The 21,491-nt window shown below is 38.1% G+C and overlaps 2 protein-coding genes across 5 annotated transcripts; both read right to left on the bottom strand.

The window, feature by feature from the left end:
• Nucleotides 1-627: 627 nt before the first annotated feature.
• On the bottom strand, nucleotides 628-13,291 carry stn1 (STN1 subunit of CST complex). Of its 4 annotated transcripts, none has more exons than XM_036563359.1 (10): nucleotides 11,342-13,291; nucleotides 9,302-9,496; nucleotides 8,317-8,412; nucleotides 8,021-8,098; nucleotides 6,680-6,838; nucleotides 5,229-5,355; nucleotides 3,904-4,066; nucleotides 2,830-2,955; nucleotides 2,049-2,121; nucleotides 628-1,340 (listed from the first exon to the last, which is right to left on the bottom strand). In XM_036563359.1, the coding sequence occupies exons 2-10, from the start codon at nucleotides 9,432-9,434 to the stop codon at nucleotides 1,183-1,185; spliced, it is 1,113 nt and encodes a 370-aa protein (XP_036419252.1). In that variant the 5' UTR covers nucleotides 9,435-9,496; nucleotides 11,342-13,291; the 3' UTR covers nucleotides 628-1,182. The 4 variants fall into 4 exon arrangements, with proteins under 4 accessions (XP_036419252.1, XP_036419255.1, XP_036419254.1 ...); XM_036563362.1 differs by having other exon boundaries at nucleotides 3,988-4,066; XM_036563361.1 differs by having other exon boundaries at nucleotides 8,021-8,095.
• Nucleotides 13,292-13,432: 141 nt separating this feature from the next.
• On the bottom strand, nucleotides 13,433-20,892 carry lrrc58a (leucine rich repeat containing 58a). Its single transcript, XM_036563363.1, has 4 exons — nucleotides 20,438-20,892; nucleotides 17,471-17,599; nucleotides 15,954-16,231; nucleotides 13,433-15,452 (listed from the first exon to the last, which is right to left on the bottom strand). The coding sequence occupies exons 1-4, from the start codon at nucleotides 20,890-20,892 to the stop codon at nucleotides 15,259-15,261; spliced, it is 1,056 nt and encodes a 351-aa protein (XP_036419256.1). The 3' UTR covers nucleotides 13,433-15,258.
• Nucleotides 20,893-21,491: the final 599 nt, after the last annotated feature.

The following is a 21,491-nucleotide window of genomic DNA, read 5'->3' as shown; positions in this document are numbered from 1 at the left end:
ACTGCTCACACAGGAGTTCAGATGCACCCACAGGTTGTAGAAAAGCGCTGACAACAGAACAAGATGCTCTGGAGCAGCTGCACGTAAACCTAAGGTCACCATGTCCAATGCTAAGTGTAGGCAAGAGGGGTATGAAGCCCCCCAGCATTGAGCTGTGGTGCAGTGGAACTGAATTCTCTAGAGCGACAAAGCACCAACCAATACTTTTGGGATGAGTCGGAGTGGAGACTGTGATCCAAAACTAATCATCCAACATCAATACCTGATCTCTCTAGTGCTCCTGCTGCTGAATACAAACAAATCCTCACAGCAATGTTCCAACATTTAGTGTAAAGCCATCCCCGAAGAGCAGAGACAGTTACTGCAGCAGAGCAGGATAAAACCATTTTTTATACTCTTGATTTTGGAAGAAACATTGGATAAGGAGGTGTCCACAAACTTTTGGCCATATGGCATCATTTAAATTTACCAGCTGCACCTCTATGTTTTGTCAAAAATTTAAAATGAATGGACCAGACGAAAAGGTGCAAAATTGCTTGGAATAAATTTCCACTTGACTTCCATTAAAAGGTATGAACACTTTGCCTTCTTCTGTAAAGTTAGCTTTTCGGAGGTACAAGGTTTTGTTCCGATAGTGACAATATAGAAACATATATACAAACATCGATATATATTTATTTTTTATTGTTTTTTAAAACATGATTTAAACTTGAGTTGGAAAAAGCCTGCAGTGTACACTTTTTTTCAAGAAAAACGTCATTCAGCATTTTCTGTGAGTTTCTCAAATGAGAGGAAACTTATAAATGATTCTAAAGTATTTTTAAACAAAGTCTCCACATTTACACTAAATTAGACCTAATACATGTTTAAAAAAAAAAAAAGACTAATATTCCTTTTAAGCCCCACTTAGGAGAATTACTGCAATACAACTGCAGTGTAAACTGAACACTGTCAATAAAAATGGTACTTCCAGTGACCCTGACGAAATCTGTTCATGATGGAACTGGTTCTAATTACTCATAAGAAATACCTCACGTTTACAGCAATGTAATTGCACCTTCCATTTTTCTGTGTTTTGTAATACCAAAGACTTGAGCACTCTTTCCATGGACCTAACAGGTTTCTACAGAACTGTCTATGGGGTGGATCTGTGGCTTTTCCAAGATGTTTCAAATTTCACTGCTATAAAACAGTGTAGTGAGAGTCCGTAGTGCTGATGATGTCACTGTTGCACTCTAAAAACTTGAGGGCGACTTCCAGGGCTTCTCTGCTCAGATTACGACTGTAGCGCTGCCTTACACTGGATAAGACATGCAGGATATGGCAACCCTTCTCAGCATCTGGAAATAGACAGTACACAACAATCAGCACACTAAAAGTGCAACAGTTAAGACATGAGCCATTGGATCACATATTTGGATGTTATCTATAATACTTCACTTTATAAAAATGGATAGTCCCAGTTCTAAAATCCGAGCCACATTCAAACCAGTTGTAAAACAGTGAGTATACACTGAAGGAATACATTATTAAAAATCACATCATTTTACAATGACAGCCATTTATTTCCAGGGTTCATTACTCCCTGTATGAAGGTATCCAGGACTGCAGAGTTTGGCTTTTTCTCTGACAACACAACTGATCAACAACTAATTAACTTTTATTACAAGCTAGTAATCATGTCCTTTACGAGTTGAATCAAGTGTTTCACAGCAGAGAATATAAACTATGCAAAGCTGTGATTCTGCAGAGAACGCTGGTCAATTCTGTAAACTATTCAGCATCCCATTCTCCAACTCATAAAGGACTTGATTACCATCCTAGTAAAGGTAAATTAGCTGTTGATCAATCATGTTGGTTTGATGTCAAAAGTCTCCAGGATTGCAGACATAAAAAGTAACTGTTAGGGTAAAATTAAATGTTTCTGGATTGCTGTATAAAGGTAAGTAGTATAGACAGCTATATATCCAAACATGCAACCTGACTGCTAGTCTTGGATATCAGGCAAATCAGTTTATCCTGTTCAATAAGCAGGAAGAAGAACTGACATTTCTCTCTTTTGGAATCTTCTCGTATGACATCTCGGATCGCCGCAAGCAGATCTTTATCCTGTTCAGTTACCTGCAGCAGACAGACAGGAACATAATTAAACACAGTCACCTCACCTACACATAAAGAAAGAAAATGTGTATTATCTTTTAAATTTAATAAATTAAAATGTATATCTTTTTCCCCCCCTAGATATTACATCTGTTACTGTTCTGTAGGTCAGGTTATGTTGAACTATATTCACATAAAACACAAAGATAAACCCTAAATCACGCAGTACAGATCACCTCTGCATGTAATAAACACATTTAAAGCACATGCAAATTTAAAGAAATGCAAGTTTTAATACACTATTCATAAAACATGTAAGATTTTCTTATCTGAATTTTTTAATACTATTCTTTCAAAAAAGCAAACGTGGCAAAAGTGTTTAAAATGCCCACCCCTATTAGAAACGATGTAATACTGTCCCAACCAAACATAGTTAATGAGTATTTACAAAGGAATAGCCTAAGGCAAAATAGCATGAACACATTCTCCAATAGCTCTTCAATGCACTGTAGAACCAACCATAGGCACCTCTATAAGCCATTTACAGTTTAAAGGTCCAAAGATGTTATTTTTCTCACAATATGTACACGGATAGCTTACTTATCAGATCTTTAAGCATGTTTAATCTGGGTCATTCTAACCCTGATACAAGTGAATTAAGTTTTTCACTAAATGAAAGAAATCCACAACCAGGCTGAAAGTTACGTTTTCCATTATATCTTTGCTTACATGGTAAAGCTCATCTGGGGACAGGACCTTGCGGAATATCTCCCCCTCTCTCTGGAGAAGCTTTAGTGTTTCTTTAAGAAGGTTCTTGACTTGTGTGGGAAATGATGGACCAACAGAAGTTGACTCCTACAACAAACACAAAACACACAGACTAAGACTATTCATCAAATAGGAGTTCATGATTCAGTCTGATGATTCATGATTCAGTCGTGATGATTCATGAATCATTCTGAATCATTCAGATGATTCACAAATAATGAATGATGAGGGGTTTTTTTTAATACTGAAAAAAGCACAAGCAAAGAAGTGCCAAATTCTGAAAAATAGTACATTGGCAGGTATTTTAAGGGCCCATATCCTAAACTTTTCTGCTATTTAATTTTTCCACATTTCCAAGTTGGTTTTAAGTACCAAAACCATTTGTATTTAATTTTTGCCCCTCTTTATCCCTTAAACTCTAACAGTCTGTTTCAGTTACAGTGCCTGATATATGTAAATGAGCTCTGTTCTATCTGACTGCTCTGTATTGTGCCTCAAAAAGCAGTCTAGGCTGAAGCAATCCTTATAACATCTGTGTGAATGGGCAGGGCTGAACTGCTGTAGGCTGAATATATACAAATGTGCTGTTTTTTTTATGAAATCACAAAAAGAATGAATTAAAACATGGAAAATAAACAACAAAAACAGCATATATGGACTACATGGACTATGAGTGAGAAGCATGTTTTGTAATTTTAAAAGTGTTTACATCCTACTAAATACACTTTTTAATTTCAAAAAAGTGAAGAAAACTCTGCTCTCTATGATATGAGCCCTATAAAATCTGAAAAGGCTACAGCAGCAATGGCTCACCTGCTGACATGGTTTCACTCTCTCATAAACATCATTTTAATATCACTTGATAATATAAATAGATGCTGCTTCTATGTGCTTTAAAGGGGAATCCCATCAAGTCAAAACTAATTTTTTGGAATGGTACAATGTATGATTTCATATGTTTTGAAGTGCACGTCTCACTTTCTGATTTACAATTTTACTTTAACTGCATGAAGATCTTGAGGTCACATGCGCCACCTGTCCTGTTGATGTGCTCGGAACAGGCGACCGGATCAGAGGGTGTAAGAGATACTCAACGTCGTAGGGCCTAAACTTGGGCACCTCTTTCTCTTTCAGGAACTCCTTCAGGATGCAAACTGACTGACCAAGCAAAGACTGGATATTTGACGGCCCACCAGCACTGAAAGAAAGAAATGAGTAATTGTAATTAATATCAAGGCATTTAAATGTTCTTGCTAGCCCATCACAAATTGAATTTCTTACTGAAGTTTGGCTGGTTGAACAGCCAACCCATCAGTGGATCACACTGGGTGATTTTATAGTTACTAAATAGTAGAGTTTTACTGTCTTTGTAAACCCAAAAGAGCCATTAATGGTTGTGTTGTCATTGTGTGGGAACGGTTAAGTTCTTCTCTCTCTCTTCATCCAGAGCTATGACAATTGAGGGTGTTTGTCAGGTGTCCCTTCTCAATTTATCATGAATATCGTTGTTACATAAATAACAACTGTATGATTCATTTCAAAGAGCATAACTGGTCCTTCTAAACTGCAATTACTTTAGCACAGTGTGTAAAATGTTTAATATCATTATACTTGTAGTTTTGATAGTATGTTAAAAACCAAATATAATGATGCATATGTATCATGAACTTGTAATTTATTGTGAAATTATATTTTTGCCCTATCGCCCACCCCTCTCCCCTGGTCAAATGACAAGTTTAGTTGATTTTCTAAGTGAAAATAAGTTAACACATCTTCTACACTTCTGCAAATTTTAATGCACAATTATTAAATAATTAGTATTTATTTGCTGAATTCAACATACTGGAGAAAAAAGAAACACAAAAACAGTGCCCTGGGCAAAATTTATGACGTTTTATTTTTTCCAATATGTTAAACTCAGTAATGAAACAGAAATTTTGCACTAAATATTGCTTTCTAAAGTGTGCTCTCTGTAGTGGATGGGTATCCTTATTTACACAAACATGTAATTTGACCAGAGGCTGTACAAAACCTTGAATAATCCTGTTCCCTCCTATTTTTCTGATCTCCTTCCTTCCTATCAACTGACTTGCACTCAAGTCCTCTTCTGGTCTGCTTACTCTCCCTCCATCTATCCTTGGTCTACGTGATGTTTTTTCTACAGCACTCCACTCTGGATCTCCCTTCCCCTCACACATTTTTCCATCTTTAAAACGCATCTCATGACTCATTCTTAGGCCTCTCACCTACCCCACCCATAAGTTCTTTTTCTGCTAATTAATAAAAGCTACTTCAGGTTTTTTGTCCTCAAGCGTCAGTGTTACTGTTATCAGCTGTAATAATCTTTCTGTGTGACTCACTCAGTGGTGCCCGCTTCAAGCTCACCACACGGCACCTGGAAGGGCTTGTTGTAGCAGTCCCTGTAGAGCTGAGGCATATCCAGCATCCGAGCAATCTGCACATCCATCACAGGATCACTCACTTTATCTGAGTAATAAAAATTACAGAGAGTTTCTAGAGAAACTTAGCTGTCAGAATTGCTTTCCCTGTCACTACAGCTGTTAACTACCTCATATTACATTATTACATGAAATAGCTACAAATTTAACTCAGAAGACATTTGTAGGTTCACTGGTCGTTTGGTAAAGAAATGGGCTGAATTTGTACTGTAAACATTGTGACCCCTGTTCATTTCACCATCACTGTAAAGAAAGCTCACGGCAAATGTCTCTAAAACACACCATTTCACAACAAACCACTCTAAATGACTTTGTTTACAGTTAAACTATTGAATTCTGCATAAATTTTGAAATATTTGTGCATTTCTCCTTTAAACAACCTTGATCCTGCTTACACTAATCACTGCAACATCTTGTGCCAAAGGCGCCTGTAAATATATCTGTAAGTACAAAGATGATCTAGCATCAGCTCTCCCATCCATATATTGTACACATATTATATACAGTCGTATGCAAAGGTTTGAAAACCACTGGTCAAATATATGTTTTGTTGATCTAAGTGCAAATAAGTTCACATCCTCTGAAGAGAACAAACTTAAATATGGTATTTTCTGCTAATTCTATCACACAGTCTAGGCCTAGGTGATTTCTAAAATTAATTAGCACAATGTTTTCAGGTTAAAAATCGTGATATGATTATCAATAACACCCCCCTCCCAACCCCAAACACACATGGAGTTTTCATAATTCAACTAACCACCAGGACACTTAAACTGTGCAGAAAACATTGCTATTTTTCTCAGTAAATCACACACAGCAGAGACAGTGGGGAGTTTACTCTACCATAGCCTTTTAAAGGCCTAATTATAATTCAATGTTTTAACAGTAAAAGTAAATCTAATATTATGTATACATATTATTAAATATTTTTCACTTTTTCCTGAGAACCCCAACCATTGACACAGAGTTTTTAAATGTGAACCCCAATTTCCCAGTATATTTACAAGGTGTTTAACAGTAAATTAGTTCTCTCTAATTATCTATAAAACGGTGATTATTGACTTTTACACATTGCCACTGGATTGCTTGTCCATCATCAACGATGTCTGATTACATCACCCTGTCACCCAGGCCTAGCATAGTCTTTTGCATAAGACTGCATGTATTCACTATTATATTCACTTATATAAAGGCAAACTTAAAAGCCTAAAAGCAACCCCGTGGGTTGGTTTGGGCAAATACTGATTGGGTCTTTTTCTTGGAGAAACACACTTGGGTATTCTGGATGCTGTACTATGCCTGGAAACTTGGCTCCAAGTGTACTGTGGTGCATTGTGAGCAACACTGCTTACAAAACGAAGAAGCCATGATCTCCCTCTGCTCCCGAGAGGTTTTGAGGGAGCCACGCACTCGGAGCAGGTCTCCAATTTCCAACATACATCCGATCCTCTGAGCTTCACAGAGCTTTCTCAACTGCTCCTCCACATTAAAGACTCCGCCATGGCTGCTTCCTGCAGATAAAATTATAAGGAACAGTTTAGTTCAAACAAGTAATCAACAGCTCTAATGTAGGAAGAATTCAATTTAAAAAGCTAGAGACTAGCAGGTCATGAAATCTGTCTGTTAGCTTGATCATGCTCTGCTACACTGTATGGTCAAAACTATGTGGACACCTGACCATCACACCTACATGAGCTTGCTGGACATCCACGGTCAGGCACTTTTGGATGAGAAGGCCTGGCTCACAATCAAAGCTCCAATTCATCCCAAGGTGTTCAGTGGGGTTGAGGTCAGGGCTCTGTGCAGACCACTGGAGTTCCTTCACTCCAAACTCATCAAACTATGTCTTTATGGAACTTGCTTTGTGCAGTTCTTGTGCTGATGTTGCTTCTAGAGACAGTTTCTGTAGTGAGTGATGCAACAGAAGATGCATAACATCAGCAACTGGCAGCTCTACTCTGTGAGTCTGCGTGGTCTACCCCTTTGTGGCTGAGCTGTTGTTGTTCCTAGACACTTTCATTTCACAATAATAACAGTTACAGTTGACTGGGGCAGAACTAGCAGGGCAGAAATTTCACAGACTGATTTGTAGCAAAGGTGGCATTCTATGACAGTGCCACATTTAAAGTCACTTCAGTATGACTCGTTCTACTGCTAATGTATGTCTGTGGAGATTGCATGGCTATGTGCTTGATTTTATACAGCTGTTAGCAATGGGTGTGACTGAAGCACCTGAACTCATTAGGAGGGGAGGGGTGTCAACAAAGTTTTAGCCATATAGTGTAGCTTTCATTCACTGTTTGCCACAATAGTATCTTTGACCAAACTAAATGGTTTTGATATTAGTCAAGATCAAAGCCAAACTGCTCTGCCACATTAAAAAGACACTGCTAGGACCTCATCCTGTAGCTGAAATTGTCAATTATATAATTATATAATAATCATAGGAAAAAAAAAACATTGCTAACAATAAATAATGATCATAATCATAGTGCAATCATACATACTTTCACTGTTAGCCACACTGTTTTGATCAAACCATTGTATTTTGAGATTAGACTAGATTTAAAACTTTAAGATTCTATTCAAGCATTGTCCGTTTCTGGTGCTGCCACTACTGTTATGGTCTTGTTTCTTGCACACTGTGGTTAAAACTAAAAACAACATCTGAGCAAAACAGCTTTAACACTTACCCCTCACTGAATCTCCTTGATTTCTCCATTTCTCATCTTTCCAGCACAGACAGTTAATGACTCCAGTACTGTCATCTACTGAATATTCAAAGAGAACATTCATCAAACTAAAACAAAACTGACAGAATTTCTGCATCAACTGTGAGCAACACTGTTTCACTGATTTCTTACAGTGCTCTTCACAAAACAACACTAATTCAGTGGAACAACAATTAACTTGCATTCATGTACTGGCTCTTTTATATCATATTTTATGAAGTGATAATGAATACTTTAGCCACATGAACCAGGTTTACCTCCATAGCAATAAAAGTCTTCTCTCTCTCGTTTGTATACAACAGTGCCCAGCACGTCCACTTGGAACAGCGGGTGATTCTTATAGAAGTAGATTCCTGCGAGTAGTGACAAAAATAGTTATTTGTGAGAAATAAGATTACGTGTTCAACTTATGTGCAAAGATATAAACAGATTGTCCAATGTTAGTTGCGAATGGCCTTATTCAGTTTATTTACATAGAGATCTGCAGTTTCTGTTGTGAAATTCTAATCAGGAATTGATGAAATAGCACAAGAGACACCCAAAGACATTTGTTTTTCTGGATCTCGTAGCACTGTTGTTGTTTAAGGGCTTGTTTCCACTGGTCAGCCAGTCCAAGTGATTTGTGGTTTGAGTACGGGACACCAAAGGAGAAATTTCTTCTCTGAAATACCGATATTAATAAACTTCAATATCGTGATGTGTTCAAAATATATCACAGTATGACGGTATGGCACGTGATTAACACTGGCATCAAAAAGGCTAATAAATCCATGCTTCCTGGTTTAATAAAATGTAAAAAAAAATGTTTTTATGGATTTTAAACTGGTCTTTCAAAACAAGAACAGTTTAAAGCACCCAGTAAATGATACTGCAGTCAACTGTCAGGTCCTGGATTCCAACCCCGAACAATCACGAAACCTAAAGCAAACAGCTTGACAACTCAAAATCTGCAATTTAATGGGATTGATATCATACATAATGCTCAATATCCATCAAATATACAATACAATATCACTAAAATTGAAAATAACACAATATTTTAAAATCATTATATACCTGTATAGACTATATATATCGCCCAGTCCTAATCCACTATATTTAGCATCTCAGTAAAACCCCGTATTTTTTACTGACCCCTCCTTTAATCAAAACATTCACCCCACAGGTTCCCCATAGAATGGAGACAACACTGTTCAATCAACATTTTAAGACATGCGAAAACTTTGGAAACATTTACTTTACCTGGAACTTGTCGAGACTCCCTCATTTGTAGTATGTCTTTAATATAAAGCCTGGCATAGGCAGAAAACACAGGGTCCAGTCCCCACAACAGCGATGGAGGTTCATCTTCAGCACTGCCTTGATCATTGGCCATGGTGCATTAATTCCAAAAGGACAAACTGACCCCTCAAACAAAAGATGGCAAAAGATCAGCATCTACCAACACAAATACAGAAATAATCTTAGAATATCACTGAACACAATCAAAACGACCTTCCACGCATCGAAAACTGTTAATTCAAACCTTATTGCCATCTTTTACACAATATAACACTAAGTTTCTCCTGATTTTGCTTGTATACTGTCATCAACAGATGGAAAAACCCTGCAGGATTACCCAGTTATATCGAAAAATTCCAAGCGAGTGAATAAATCCAAATTAGAGATAGTGGATTTGACGGTTTGTCTGTTCCACTGCTAAAAACTGAACTTCAGCCAAAGTTCCACCAAAGACAAGAGATATTTTTAGTTGAGGTGAAAGAAATCATGTTCTCAAAGACTTCCACAATGAAATCTCACTCAATTTTCAAAATTTCAGCATAAATAAATTAGGGTGTAAACAATATCAGAGTGGTCTGATGTGAAATGCTCTGTTCTAGAGAAACTTACCAAATCAGAATTGTTCACACTTCACATGCTACCTCGCAATGCCTGAGACACTGTTTAACAACAGTTTTTTTGCGATAAGGTTTTGGCCTGAAATATATTTCTTAATATCCAGTCATGGTAGAGAGGTACATGCAGGGCACTGTAAAACAATCCCAAAAGAAAACAAGGTTTTCTCTGATTATCTCTATTTGATCTTGATTAACATTCCATCTTAAAACACAGAACACGTGTCAGTTCACTGGTTGTTTTGGACGCTAAATAAAATGCCTGTATTTGCATTGTAGAGGGCTGGTCCTATCAGCACTTCCTCAATGTTCTACCTTTTTTTTCCTACAATTCATCATTTCACATCTAATCACTCTGAGTTCCTTCGATTACATATCAACGGCTGGATTATGTACAAAAAGTGGTGGAATTATCCTTTGATTACTCCACTCAGGCGCATTGTAGGCTAGAACAGAACAAAATTGTGGAGCTAGAGCTGAACGATTTGGGGAAAATATCTTTTTTTCTCACCAATACTGTGATTGTGATTTAAATGCAATTATTTTCTATGAATTCATTTCCAGGCCTGTTTTTTGGCCAAGAAGACCAGGGTATCCACGCTTGAACACTGAGTGCACAAGACTACCAGTTAGTTGTCTTGTCACATATTGAGCAATTGCCTCTGGCTGATCTAACTGATCTACAGGCAGCTCACAAGCTCTGTGTTATTAGGTTACATTTTTTTCAATTTCAAACTTCAGACAACACTATTTATAATGTATTATAGAACACAAATTGCACTCTTTCAAATTGCGATTTCAACATAAAAACGATTAATCTGACAGTCCTGAGAGCAGCTGAATCCTCAAAGTCCGGACATGAGAACCTGTGAACCAGTTTCTCATATCCAACAGTGACATATCAGCTGGTGAACACAACAGTGACCTTACAGTGCTCAACTCCAGCAAAGGAGAGACTGCAAACTCTTGGCTAGTAAGATCCACCACGCCAGGTAATCAATATATGAGGCCGTCAAGTGACTTTCATCATATCGAAGAATCACATTCAGTACATTTGGGAATTTACAAACACATTAAAATGGAAATGCCTTCTTTCTGTGAACTTTCCAGTTAGCCAGCCAGCTAGTTAGCAAATATCTCAAATCAGCTAGGTTAGCCTGCCATCGAAAAAATGTGTGGTTGGGTTTAAACTGAATATATTTGTTTACTTATTGCGACTGATAATGATGATACTCGTTTATCGCTGTCTAGGTGAATCCAGAATAACACGACTCAGGTTTTACTGCTGCCCAGCAAACACATCACATCAACACCACCGGCAGGTAGGTTAGGTTAGTTAACCAGGTGACCCAGCTAAAATAACCAGCTAACGGTTAAGTAACGTTACCTGCGCCTTCACTATTTAAATATCATACAGGGGACTTCAGTGAACAAATCCTCCTTCCTTCAAATTCCTCCAAAATCAGCCCCCCGTTACCACCAGCTTAGTTAACTGCCTCAAAGACACAGCCAGCCAGCACAGTTAGCAGCAAGCCAAACAAAACCAAAGCAAGTTCGCGCTCAAACTGACTGTACTTACTGCCATCTATCGCCCTGGAGGGGTTGTGACAGTCACACATAATGAAAAAACTACCAGAACAAAAAGAGTCGATACTATAATGAATACATTCATTAACTACTACCAGAGCCGGATTATAAATTATGAGTTATCTCTCTACAAGTTCTCCGCTACCACCTCAATAACCGCTGTGGAGACCGATGGTGCTGTGGTGGTATAAGGAGATGCAGTCACGGGGACTGAAGAGGAGTAGGTTGGAGTGGTTTCGCACCAGTAGATGGCGGTCTAACATTACAGCGCTGCAGGCCTAAACGAAGACTGCGCCCGAATACATGAATACATAAATAAAACCAGAGAGAGCTGCCACTCAGGACTGTTTTCCGGGCTTGTTTAACGCCGGAGGGCGCTGTCCAGCGAGTCCAACATGAATGGATTAATATGGAGCATTTGAGCAAAATAATAGTTTTTAACTGCTTAGACGTTTTTATATAGAAGAATGCCTTAATTTCCTGAACACAGCACAGCAGAAGACATTTTAACCCTGCTGTTACATTTTTGCGCGCTTTTGAACTCCAGTTAAGGGACTTTATGGTGCCTCATGTGTGTCACTGATGTCAGTGAGCACCAACCGCTGTATGAGGTGATCAGCTCACCAACCAATTAGCACTCAGTAGCAGTAATGCCAGCGTCCTACTGCCCAAAACCTGCTGTGAAAAAAAGAAATATACTGGTGAGTTTTCTTTGCTTTTTTAGTAAAATACGTCTTTCTGCTTTCCAAAATTAAGGGAAGATCCTGGACAAGTCGATAGACATTATTTTAACTTTTTTTTATTATTATTATTTTAACATTTTTAGTCATTTATAACGGGAGAAATAGAAAACAGCCAGGCTCTGCTTAAACCAGCTCTGATAAAACTACCTTTTCTTTTGTTTTTCTTTGTCGTCTGATCTGTAGCCCACGGCATCACTAAATATACTGAAAGAGCTGACTAGCGCATGGCTTCCAGATTAGGCAAAATCCAGGCGAGCAGGTAGGAAAGATTCATTGGAGGGTACCCAAAACATATGGACACCTGACTTAGTTTTCAGTGTCTAATAAAGAAAATCTATTAAATTATATATTCCAACACAGGTCAAAATGTATAATGAATGTCATTTACAGCAGCATAATTACTTACCTGGCCAAAAAGTATTAATTCTTTATTTTTGTGTACAGAGGGTGTACAAAATAACACAAACACTTACCTTAAAGGTGCATTTTGTAGGTTTGTAATTACTGACAGTATCCCGTCTGTCTAGCTTCCATCTCACCCGTTTAAAATTAGAAAAGGACCACCATAGGGCCAACGCTAACCAGATAGTAGTTGGATAGTGGACCATTCTCAGCACAGCAGAGAGTTTTAAACACTGCACATTTATAGTTCACCTCATTAGAAACACCTTGTTGGTATCCCTTGTGGTAAGAGACTATAGCTCTTTTCATGCACATTTGTGTTGCTCATCTTCTAGTCTTTCATTGTCTAGTCAATTTCTGGCCACAGAAGCACTGTTGGCTGGATGTTTTTTGCTGGTGGCCTATGCTTAGCCCAGCTGTGACATTGTGGTGTATAAAACCACAACCACATCACTGTGACTTACACATTCATACTAGCATTACACGCTCTACCATACCACTACCTTGTCAATGTCTCTGCTGTACCGAGAATGTTCCATGACCTGTATAATAATTGGTCAGCGGTGGTCCTGTGGTGGTCATGTTCTCTATTAAGTGCACTAAGCCACAGAGAACCTGATAGTATAGGTGAGAAGAGGCCAAAACTGGCAGTCACATTTTCACATGCAACATTTGGTTTAATTTACAACAGTATTGCATAACTTTCTTTATTAAGGTCATTTCAAAAGAATAAATTGTGATTCTAGTTCACCCAGAGTCGTTTTATTAGAAGATCTCATCACAGTGACAATCAGAGTAGAAGAAGAATTGCTTTCAGAGTAAACAACATTACGTATGTATTGGAGATTGATATGATTTTCTGTTGTTTCAACATGGGAAGAGGGCTGGTGCATAAACTGAAAGTGTGTCCCTACTGAGAAATTGAAAATAGAACTGTGTTGTTATAATATAAACATGTGAGCAGTATATTCATGAGAAGCAATGCACTATAATGTAATTGCAAGACATTGTATTGTGTAAAAAAATGTGAAGGTGGCATTTCTTTGGAATTCCCTTTACAATATTTTGTAGGAAAGATGAAGTTGGCCTAAGCCTCACTCCTGCAAGTGAAGTTCCTTCATTTTTTTGCTATGTAATGCTGAGATACAGTGACACCGTGCTCCACGTAGGCTGTCAAATATTAGCTTTCAACTCATTGACACAAAGCTTTACAACAATCAGTGTCATATCTGGCCCTAAATCTATACAAGCTAATTACAGCATATGATAAAGTCTGGCAACAAATGAGGTGACCTGATGGTGTGATTAATTTATATGACACCTAACACAAACTCACAGATCCTGGCAAGAGACAAGGCAACCAGGCAATCTGACAACTTTTATAGAATATAGAGCTCACTCACAGACAAAACTAATGCCCCATGCCACAAAGTGCTGGATCTCTGCTTTATTACCAGTTTTAAACTACATTACTAGGCTGTCATGAATTTGATGAGAAGTTATTATTGTGCGTGCAGTCTTGTCAAAAAAAGTTGTGCAGGCCGAAACCTGCCAATACAATATGTAAATCAGATGTAAGCAGTGGTCTTTGTAACGTTATACCAGACAGACCAGGGTGATTTTGTTATATATTTTAAAAAAGAGTAAAAGAAGGAAAGGGTCTCAATAAAAGTCATAGTCAAAGTCCATTCAGCTTGCATGGCAGTTTAAGTATGGCAGAGAAAAGCCACTTCCAATAATAATGTCCCCACTAAAACACTGTAGCTAGCTCAGAGGTAGTACAGGGATGTCCAAGATGTTGTTTCAGCATTTTGTCATTGGAGCTTCAGGGTTTGTGCTCTTTTTAAATGAAAATAACTGTATCACCGGTAGACAGTTTGACTAGTGAGTCAACAAAGTCTGTAACCTTTGTACAGAGTTCTGCCAAAATGTGAACAGAAGGGCTCAGTTAAAGAGTAACCACTCAAGGTTCCTTTTCACTTACAGTAGAAACACCTAATATAATTGTCAGATTTTCAGCAATTGTAGAGGAAGCATCTCTCTGAATATACATGTGCGCAGTTTTTAAAACTTGCATTTGAATTGTATGAATTATCATAAAGCACTTCTTATTTTCTAGGTAGTAGGTGACTTAGTCAACTAGCTAGTTAATTTTGCTAGCTAACTAGTTAAGTAGCTAATAAATAATAACATAAATGTAGTTCCAATGTAGTTTTAGCTGACTCTTAGTTAACAAGCAAGCCAAATAGTTAATCGGCTAGCTAATGAATAATATCATAAACTGTTTATTTCCAGTGTTGTTTTAGTTGACTAGCTAGGTAACTAGTTCATTGTTAGCCAATGAAATGTCATTAGGTTTTTTTTCAGACCTAGTTCAGCTTGCTAACTAAAGGCGTTCTTGACTCAAATGTACTTGTACTTTATCAATGCTCTTATCAGAACACTGGTAAACGTGTTCCCATTTCATGTTGGTTCAGGACCATTTTTCCTCCAAGTGATTAAAAGACTGCTCAGAGATCTGCATAATGGGGCAAGATGTAGCATAAAGTCCTTGTGTAATTGGAAGACCAGGCTATCCCAAAAGCACCCTCTGCAGCCTGTCCACAGAAACGCTGTTCTCGTCTTCCGACTCAGCGTCACTTTGTGGATTGGAGCTGCAGGGAGAGCTGCATTCTGGGGAGCAGAGGTAGTGCATGAGGGGCAGGCGGAACTTGCCACAGAAGTCCACAAACTTGATGTGCCGCACACACGAGTCAAAGTACACACCTGGAGATAGATGACAAGAACAGGCAAGTAGGCATCAGCTTAGTGTGCCAAGGCTTGAAGACACTCAGTCTACACTGTATATTACATGATTAAATTAAACCAGTGCTTCTTAATCTGAGGGTCACAACCCCCTTGGAGGCCCCAACGTGGTCATAAGAGTGGTGCTACAAAGTCATATACATTATTAAACACAGAGAATATAATTTTGTCGACTGCATGGAGACTCTACTGAATAGCTCCACCTACAGGCCACGGAAGACAGGCTACTGTAGATTATGAATTTCTGGATTGAACTAAAAGGGTTTGCAATTTAGAGGGTTATTTCTAGAACCTTTACATTATAAGGATGATCTTTAAACTCTAAAAAAGCTCTGCCCTCTCATACCTCATTTACAAAAATCGTTCCCTGGACACATTCATTAAAAAGTTCTTTAGGGAACCAAAAGTGATGTTGCACACATATCCGTCTTTCAGTCCGGCCTCCCTCTTTTGCTCTCTTACCTGCGCATTTGGGGTTAGGACACTTGCTGGCCATGTCAAGGTAGCGGCACAGGTTGGCCGGCAGGTCACTTGGGAGGTACGGAAGGTTCCGGGATTTGATGGTCCGACCAGCCAACTCAAGCAGGGATGGAGGGTCATAGGTCATGTCCTTGATGAAGCGTACCACCAGCGGGTTGCCACGGAGACTAAGCTCCTGCAGGTGGACTAGACTAAGGATCTCCCGAGGGAGGAATGTCAGGAGGTTGTTATGGAGACTGAGAGACATCAAGGAGTGAAGTCTGTAAAGTAAAAATACAATAATAAAAATAATAAAACAACAACAAATAAAACAGTTACATTATTTGTTAATGGTGAAATTATACAGCACAGATATTTGGAGTCACAATACAATTTTATTATGACTCTTTGTGATTTCCATTAATACGTATGTATATTCTTTTACATTACATCGCATTTTCCCTGTTAAAAGTGAAATTTCAACTATTAAGAAACTATTCTCAACAATGAAATCTTTAATTACATTAAAGACATAAACATCCATACACTGTCCATACACTGTGGTTTGATGTGAAATACTCCGTTCTAAGCCAGAACTGTTCACAGTGATGGTGATAGGAACCAGATGTCTCAAGCATTTAATGCTTCTAAAAGCTCCCTCACAGAAAGTTATTAAAGGAAATGGTTATGAATACGTTGCCTGATGCCTGAAATAACAATTGTTTTAGACACAATTTTGGTCTAAAAGACCAAAAGAAAACTTATTTTTTGATAGCTTATTTCAGATTTGCCAGTATATTATCATTGTCAGCATGGCATATAACACTCATATGAAATGTGTAGGTTTACTGTTTGTTTGGATAGAAAATAAAATGGCAGTACTTGCATTATGACTCCTGGGTTCATATCACCACCACTGTAACAAAACCTGAGTCAGTACGTTTTGCTACAATGAACCATTTCACATCAAACCACTCTGGATACATCTCAGTGACTGAATTATGGAGAAATTTTAAAATATTGGTGGAACTCCCCTTTAACAGCCAGAATCTTGGAAAAATATGCCACAGCTTTTTAAAAATGACTTTTTGTGTGTGAATTGCATGTTTCAAAAGTGAGACAATGTAAAAATGTAAGTTTTTACAGGACTGCATCCTGTTCCAGGTTTAAAATGGTGTACATAAAATCAGTTCTACAACATCACATCCTCAGATGACTGTGTGAGTTATGAATAAGTTTTTTAGTGCATTGACTAAATAAACTTTATGAAGTAGTCATTATTTACCTATTAACTTGATAACTAGCATATAAGATTACATGTGTTCTGTTCTTCAGCAGGTTTTACCATAATACAAATGTTCAATGTTGGAGAATATTTCATTACATTTAAGGGAAGACACTACCATTTTTTTAAAATGAAGTAAAATGGTGGTTGGGGGACTGAGGAAAAAATATTGGAATAATCTCTTCTCATATCACAGGCAGGCAAGTGGAGTAAATCTTTTGTTCTGAGGAGTCACCTGCTGAGCTGTGGAGGAATGCTCTGGATGCAGTTATCACACAGTACCAGGTATCTGAGGCAGCGCAGGTTGGCCAGTTCAGGGGGGATGGAAGAGATCATGTTCCCACCCAGATACAGCATCTCCAGCCTGCAGCCAACCAAACAACACAGGGTAAAAAACAGGTTACCTCACATGGTCAATAATACAGTCATGATTATGTTTTTCCACATCTGCAGTACAGAACATGTTTTTCTTTGTGGTTTATATCACATAATCAACATGATTGAACTCATGACCACTTTCTCATGACCATTTTCCCCATCTGTTCTTAATCCTTTATTCCAGTGTGAAATGTGAAACAAATTGTTAAATTTGGACTAAAATCCTCAAAATGGGGAAGTGGGAAAAAAATAAACTTTACCCACTTTCGGATGTGTGGGTCCTCTGGGAGACTGCAATGCTACATTTTTGTCCTGACAGTCAGCACAATGTTTTTATTTAATAACTCTGCTACAGCCTGTCTGCAGTAACAACACTCCTTATCACTTCTTTGTTAATAGGGGCTAATAGCTGTAGGCTGAAGAGGAGACCAAATGTTAATGTTTTCATGGTTTCAAAATCACATGAATTCAAAACTGGCTGTTTTTTTGCAGCTTAGTTCACATGTAGCCTAGGCAATGGGAAAAATACGAGTGAGTGTTACATTTTAATGGCAACTATAACAATGACAAGCAAAGAAAATTTGGTTTTCCATATTATATGACTTCTTTAAATCTGAATGTCAGTAATTACATTCAGAAGTTAAATGAAAGTAAGACGTGGAAAAAAGAGGTCAAAATTCAGCAGATGTATTTTGAAACTCTGAGATCTATTTATAGCTTACAGGTCCAGATAAATTCAAGGGTTCGGCAACTTATGAATCAATATTGCCTCTGCTTTTGTAATGACTGCTTTTGCTTACTTTTGCACCAAATGCACTGGATTGTGTTTTTTCAAAATGAAAAAAAGGACTACATATTATGGTTGCAGTGTGCATTAAGATGCATTAAAGACTGGTTTTAATTTTAATGTTCACAAGACACTTAAATAAATATATAATCTGTCATAATAAATTTGTTGATATATTGTTGTTATATTTAGAACTTCTTGATTTTGGCCTATGTCCAGACAGACTGTCATATTGCACCTTTTCGTGATGTAATTTTGCAGAGATCAGTACTGTAAAAATGACTAACATATAATATATTGAGCCACTCTAATCAATAGCACAGTAAATGCAGATATAATCACGTATTAACCGTATTAACAGTATTAACTTGCATCACAGAGAAAGCCATTGATTGGTTACGGCAATGGAAAAACACACTGCTTGGAGGTGTCGAGATAACCCTGCTGCTGGGAACGGAATTTCAATCCCAGCTGTGCCACACATCTTCTTTGGCCCTTGGCCAATGAAACGACCATGAATGCCAGTAGAAATCCAGACAGCAGTAAATATGCTTTGTCATGCTTATGTTACTATTTAACCTGCTAGAAAAATGACTTGAATAAGGTCACTGCTCTACTTCTGCTCAACAGTGTTTATTTCATTAACATTCTGCTTATTTCATTGCCTGGGGATTAAGGCCTGTAGACACTTTCATATTTTTACCCTTAATAAGTAGATTTACTAATTACTGAGTTTTGAGTTGAACTGGGAGTATTAGAGCAGCGAAATACAGAAATGTGCAGTGAATAGGATCCTCAACACTAGGATTCAGCTCTATAGGTAGCCTACATAGACTATACATATGAGCCTCTGTGACCTCACTATTATCCCTGAAAGCGAAATGCTCATTTACTCACAGTGAAGTATGAATTGAACGTTGGTTGTAAAAACAGGTTAAGCTTGCAGTATAGTTTCTACGAACATGTGCTAAAGCTAATTTTTTGCTTTAAATGGAACACCAACAGTTCGGTTAACATATCAGCTCGACATTACGTTAAAAAATATTTGAGTTCCTAAGCTTGCTGTTCAATTTTATGTTGTAGTTTCAAAGCAAAACTTTCAACGCAGAATTGCGGTGAACACGCGCCGCAAAAACTACAAAGCCCATAATACATTGCGCCCAGAACGCCCAGGCAACGAGAGCGGCAAGTAGTTAGCTAGCTAGAAGATGTAGCGGAAAGATGCAAGTTGGAAAATTACTGCCTAAAACAGAACATTACACAAAAATACAATGAATAAACTTAATGTTTAGATGCAGAAACATGTATCTTGCACGAAACAGTGCTGACAGTGCTGATATCCTTAACGGTTTAGCTGTCGGCGAGGTTACCAACATTACATTATACAAAATAATAGTCTGTTTGCGTATGAAAGGAAACTGAAACCCGACAACTATTTTAAGTGATTTATAACCATAATCAGGAAGTAACCACGTACACTTTCCTTAGTTGGATGTATAGGTTAGTTGAACTTAGTATTAGTATTTTCAAATGAAGCCTTTTATCTATTAAAGTAAGTTATGTTTGTGAGGAGTCTACTGTTTACATATTTTAGACGTTAGAATTTAGTTACTAGTTTATTTTGGTGTTTTATTTCATTATACTTCGTCAGAGACAGCGTGTGTGGTCTTTTGCAGATGGTAACATCTCTCACTTTTGAGGCCTGTCATTTTATTTTAGTCCAAGTATCCATCAAAAAAAGAACAAGGCCTAACAAACTTCAGTTTCTATACTGACAGATGCTGGTTGTATTAAGACATTGTGCTGCAGTACTTTTGTACTTCTACTCAAGTAGGTTTTATTGGAAAGGTAGTTTTATGTCTACTAGAGGTTCTATTTCACCAAAGTAACATTATTTTTACCTCAGTGTTGGTTTTGGCTAGTCTATCTGTTAATGACTGGTGCTCTTGGCCAAGTTCATCCACACTTGGTAGACAGCTGGCTTACTTACTACGGTAAATTCAACAAGACAGAAAGTGGTGTAGTAAATGACCTTACCTATTCAGGTTTTCTATCTCTGCAGGGATGCTCTTTAACCTGTTTCCACCCAGGGACAGTGACAGCAGCCTGCTGAGCTTCAGGAACTGCCTCGGTATCTCCCTGAATCGGTTCCCGCTCAGATTCAGGCTTTCAATGTGCATGGAGCCAAAGTGCTTGGGGAAGGACGTCTCGTCGAGATGATTATTCTTGGCCACCAGAGTTTTTAGGTTTGCTAACAGTGTAATGTCCTCAGGCATAGCTGTGAGGTAGTTGTTGCTCAGGTCCAGGTGCTCCAGGTTTGGGAGTAGGCAGATGGAGGTGGGGAAAAGCGAGAAACTGTTATAAGTGAGGTAAAGCTGCTGAATTTGCCTCTTCTGTTCTTCTCCAACATGATCCAGGTTCAGGTCACGCAGCTGTAGACGCGACAGGATTAAAACAGGGTCGCCTTTAGTTATTCTAGGGAAAAGCTCCATGTTTTAAAAGCCAGGAATAATAACAGCTGTTGCGACAGGCAGAGTGTTGGAGGCAGCAGAGGTGCAGCGATGATAGAGCATCATACGGTGTCAGATGGGGTCAGTAGTCACATTATACAGCTGTTGAGATCCTTCTGCTCCAGTGTTTGTGCATTTTAGGGCAAAAAAGTGCAGTACAGGCCTTTTATACGGGCCTGCAGAGCTTTGGGTGGAGCCACAGCGAATATAAGGGCAAAGGCTCATGAGGACCTTATGCAACTCCTCACTGCTGGATCTGCGCAGCACTGTGAGACAGTTTCAGTGTGGGAGTTTTACAAGCTCATGTATTATTTTATTAGGTTTCATTCAGGTATTCTGGGCTGTCAGATCATAGGGCAGCCTCTAAGAAACTCTCGTTTGTTCCAGTTTATCCTTTCTAAATGTGCAAATATACAAAATAATAGTAACTGTAAAGGGTCCTGTCTATAAGCCTCAATTAGCCATTAATAAACTGTTAATTAAATGAACATGGTGAAGTAACTATTGCAAAGAGACCAATTAAATATCTAGAAGTCACTTTTATTGGGCGGTTAGATAGAAGATTGGCTTTATCATTCAGG

This window comes from Colossoma macropomum, unplaced genomic scaffold (assembly GCF_904425465.1).
Source record: "Colossoma macropomum unplaced genomic scaffold, Colossoma_macropomum, whole genome shotgun sequence".
Taxonomy (NCBI): Eukaryota; Metazoa; Chordata; class Actinopteri; order Characiformes; family Serrasalmidae; genus Colossoma; species Colossoma macropomum.
Note: the sequence above shows the minus strand (reverse complement) of the source record. Positions and strands in the feature narration are given on the sequence as shown.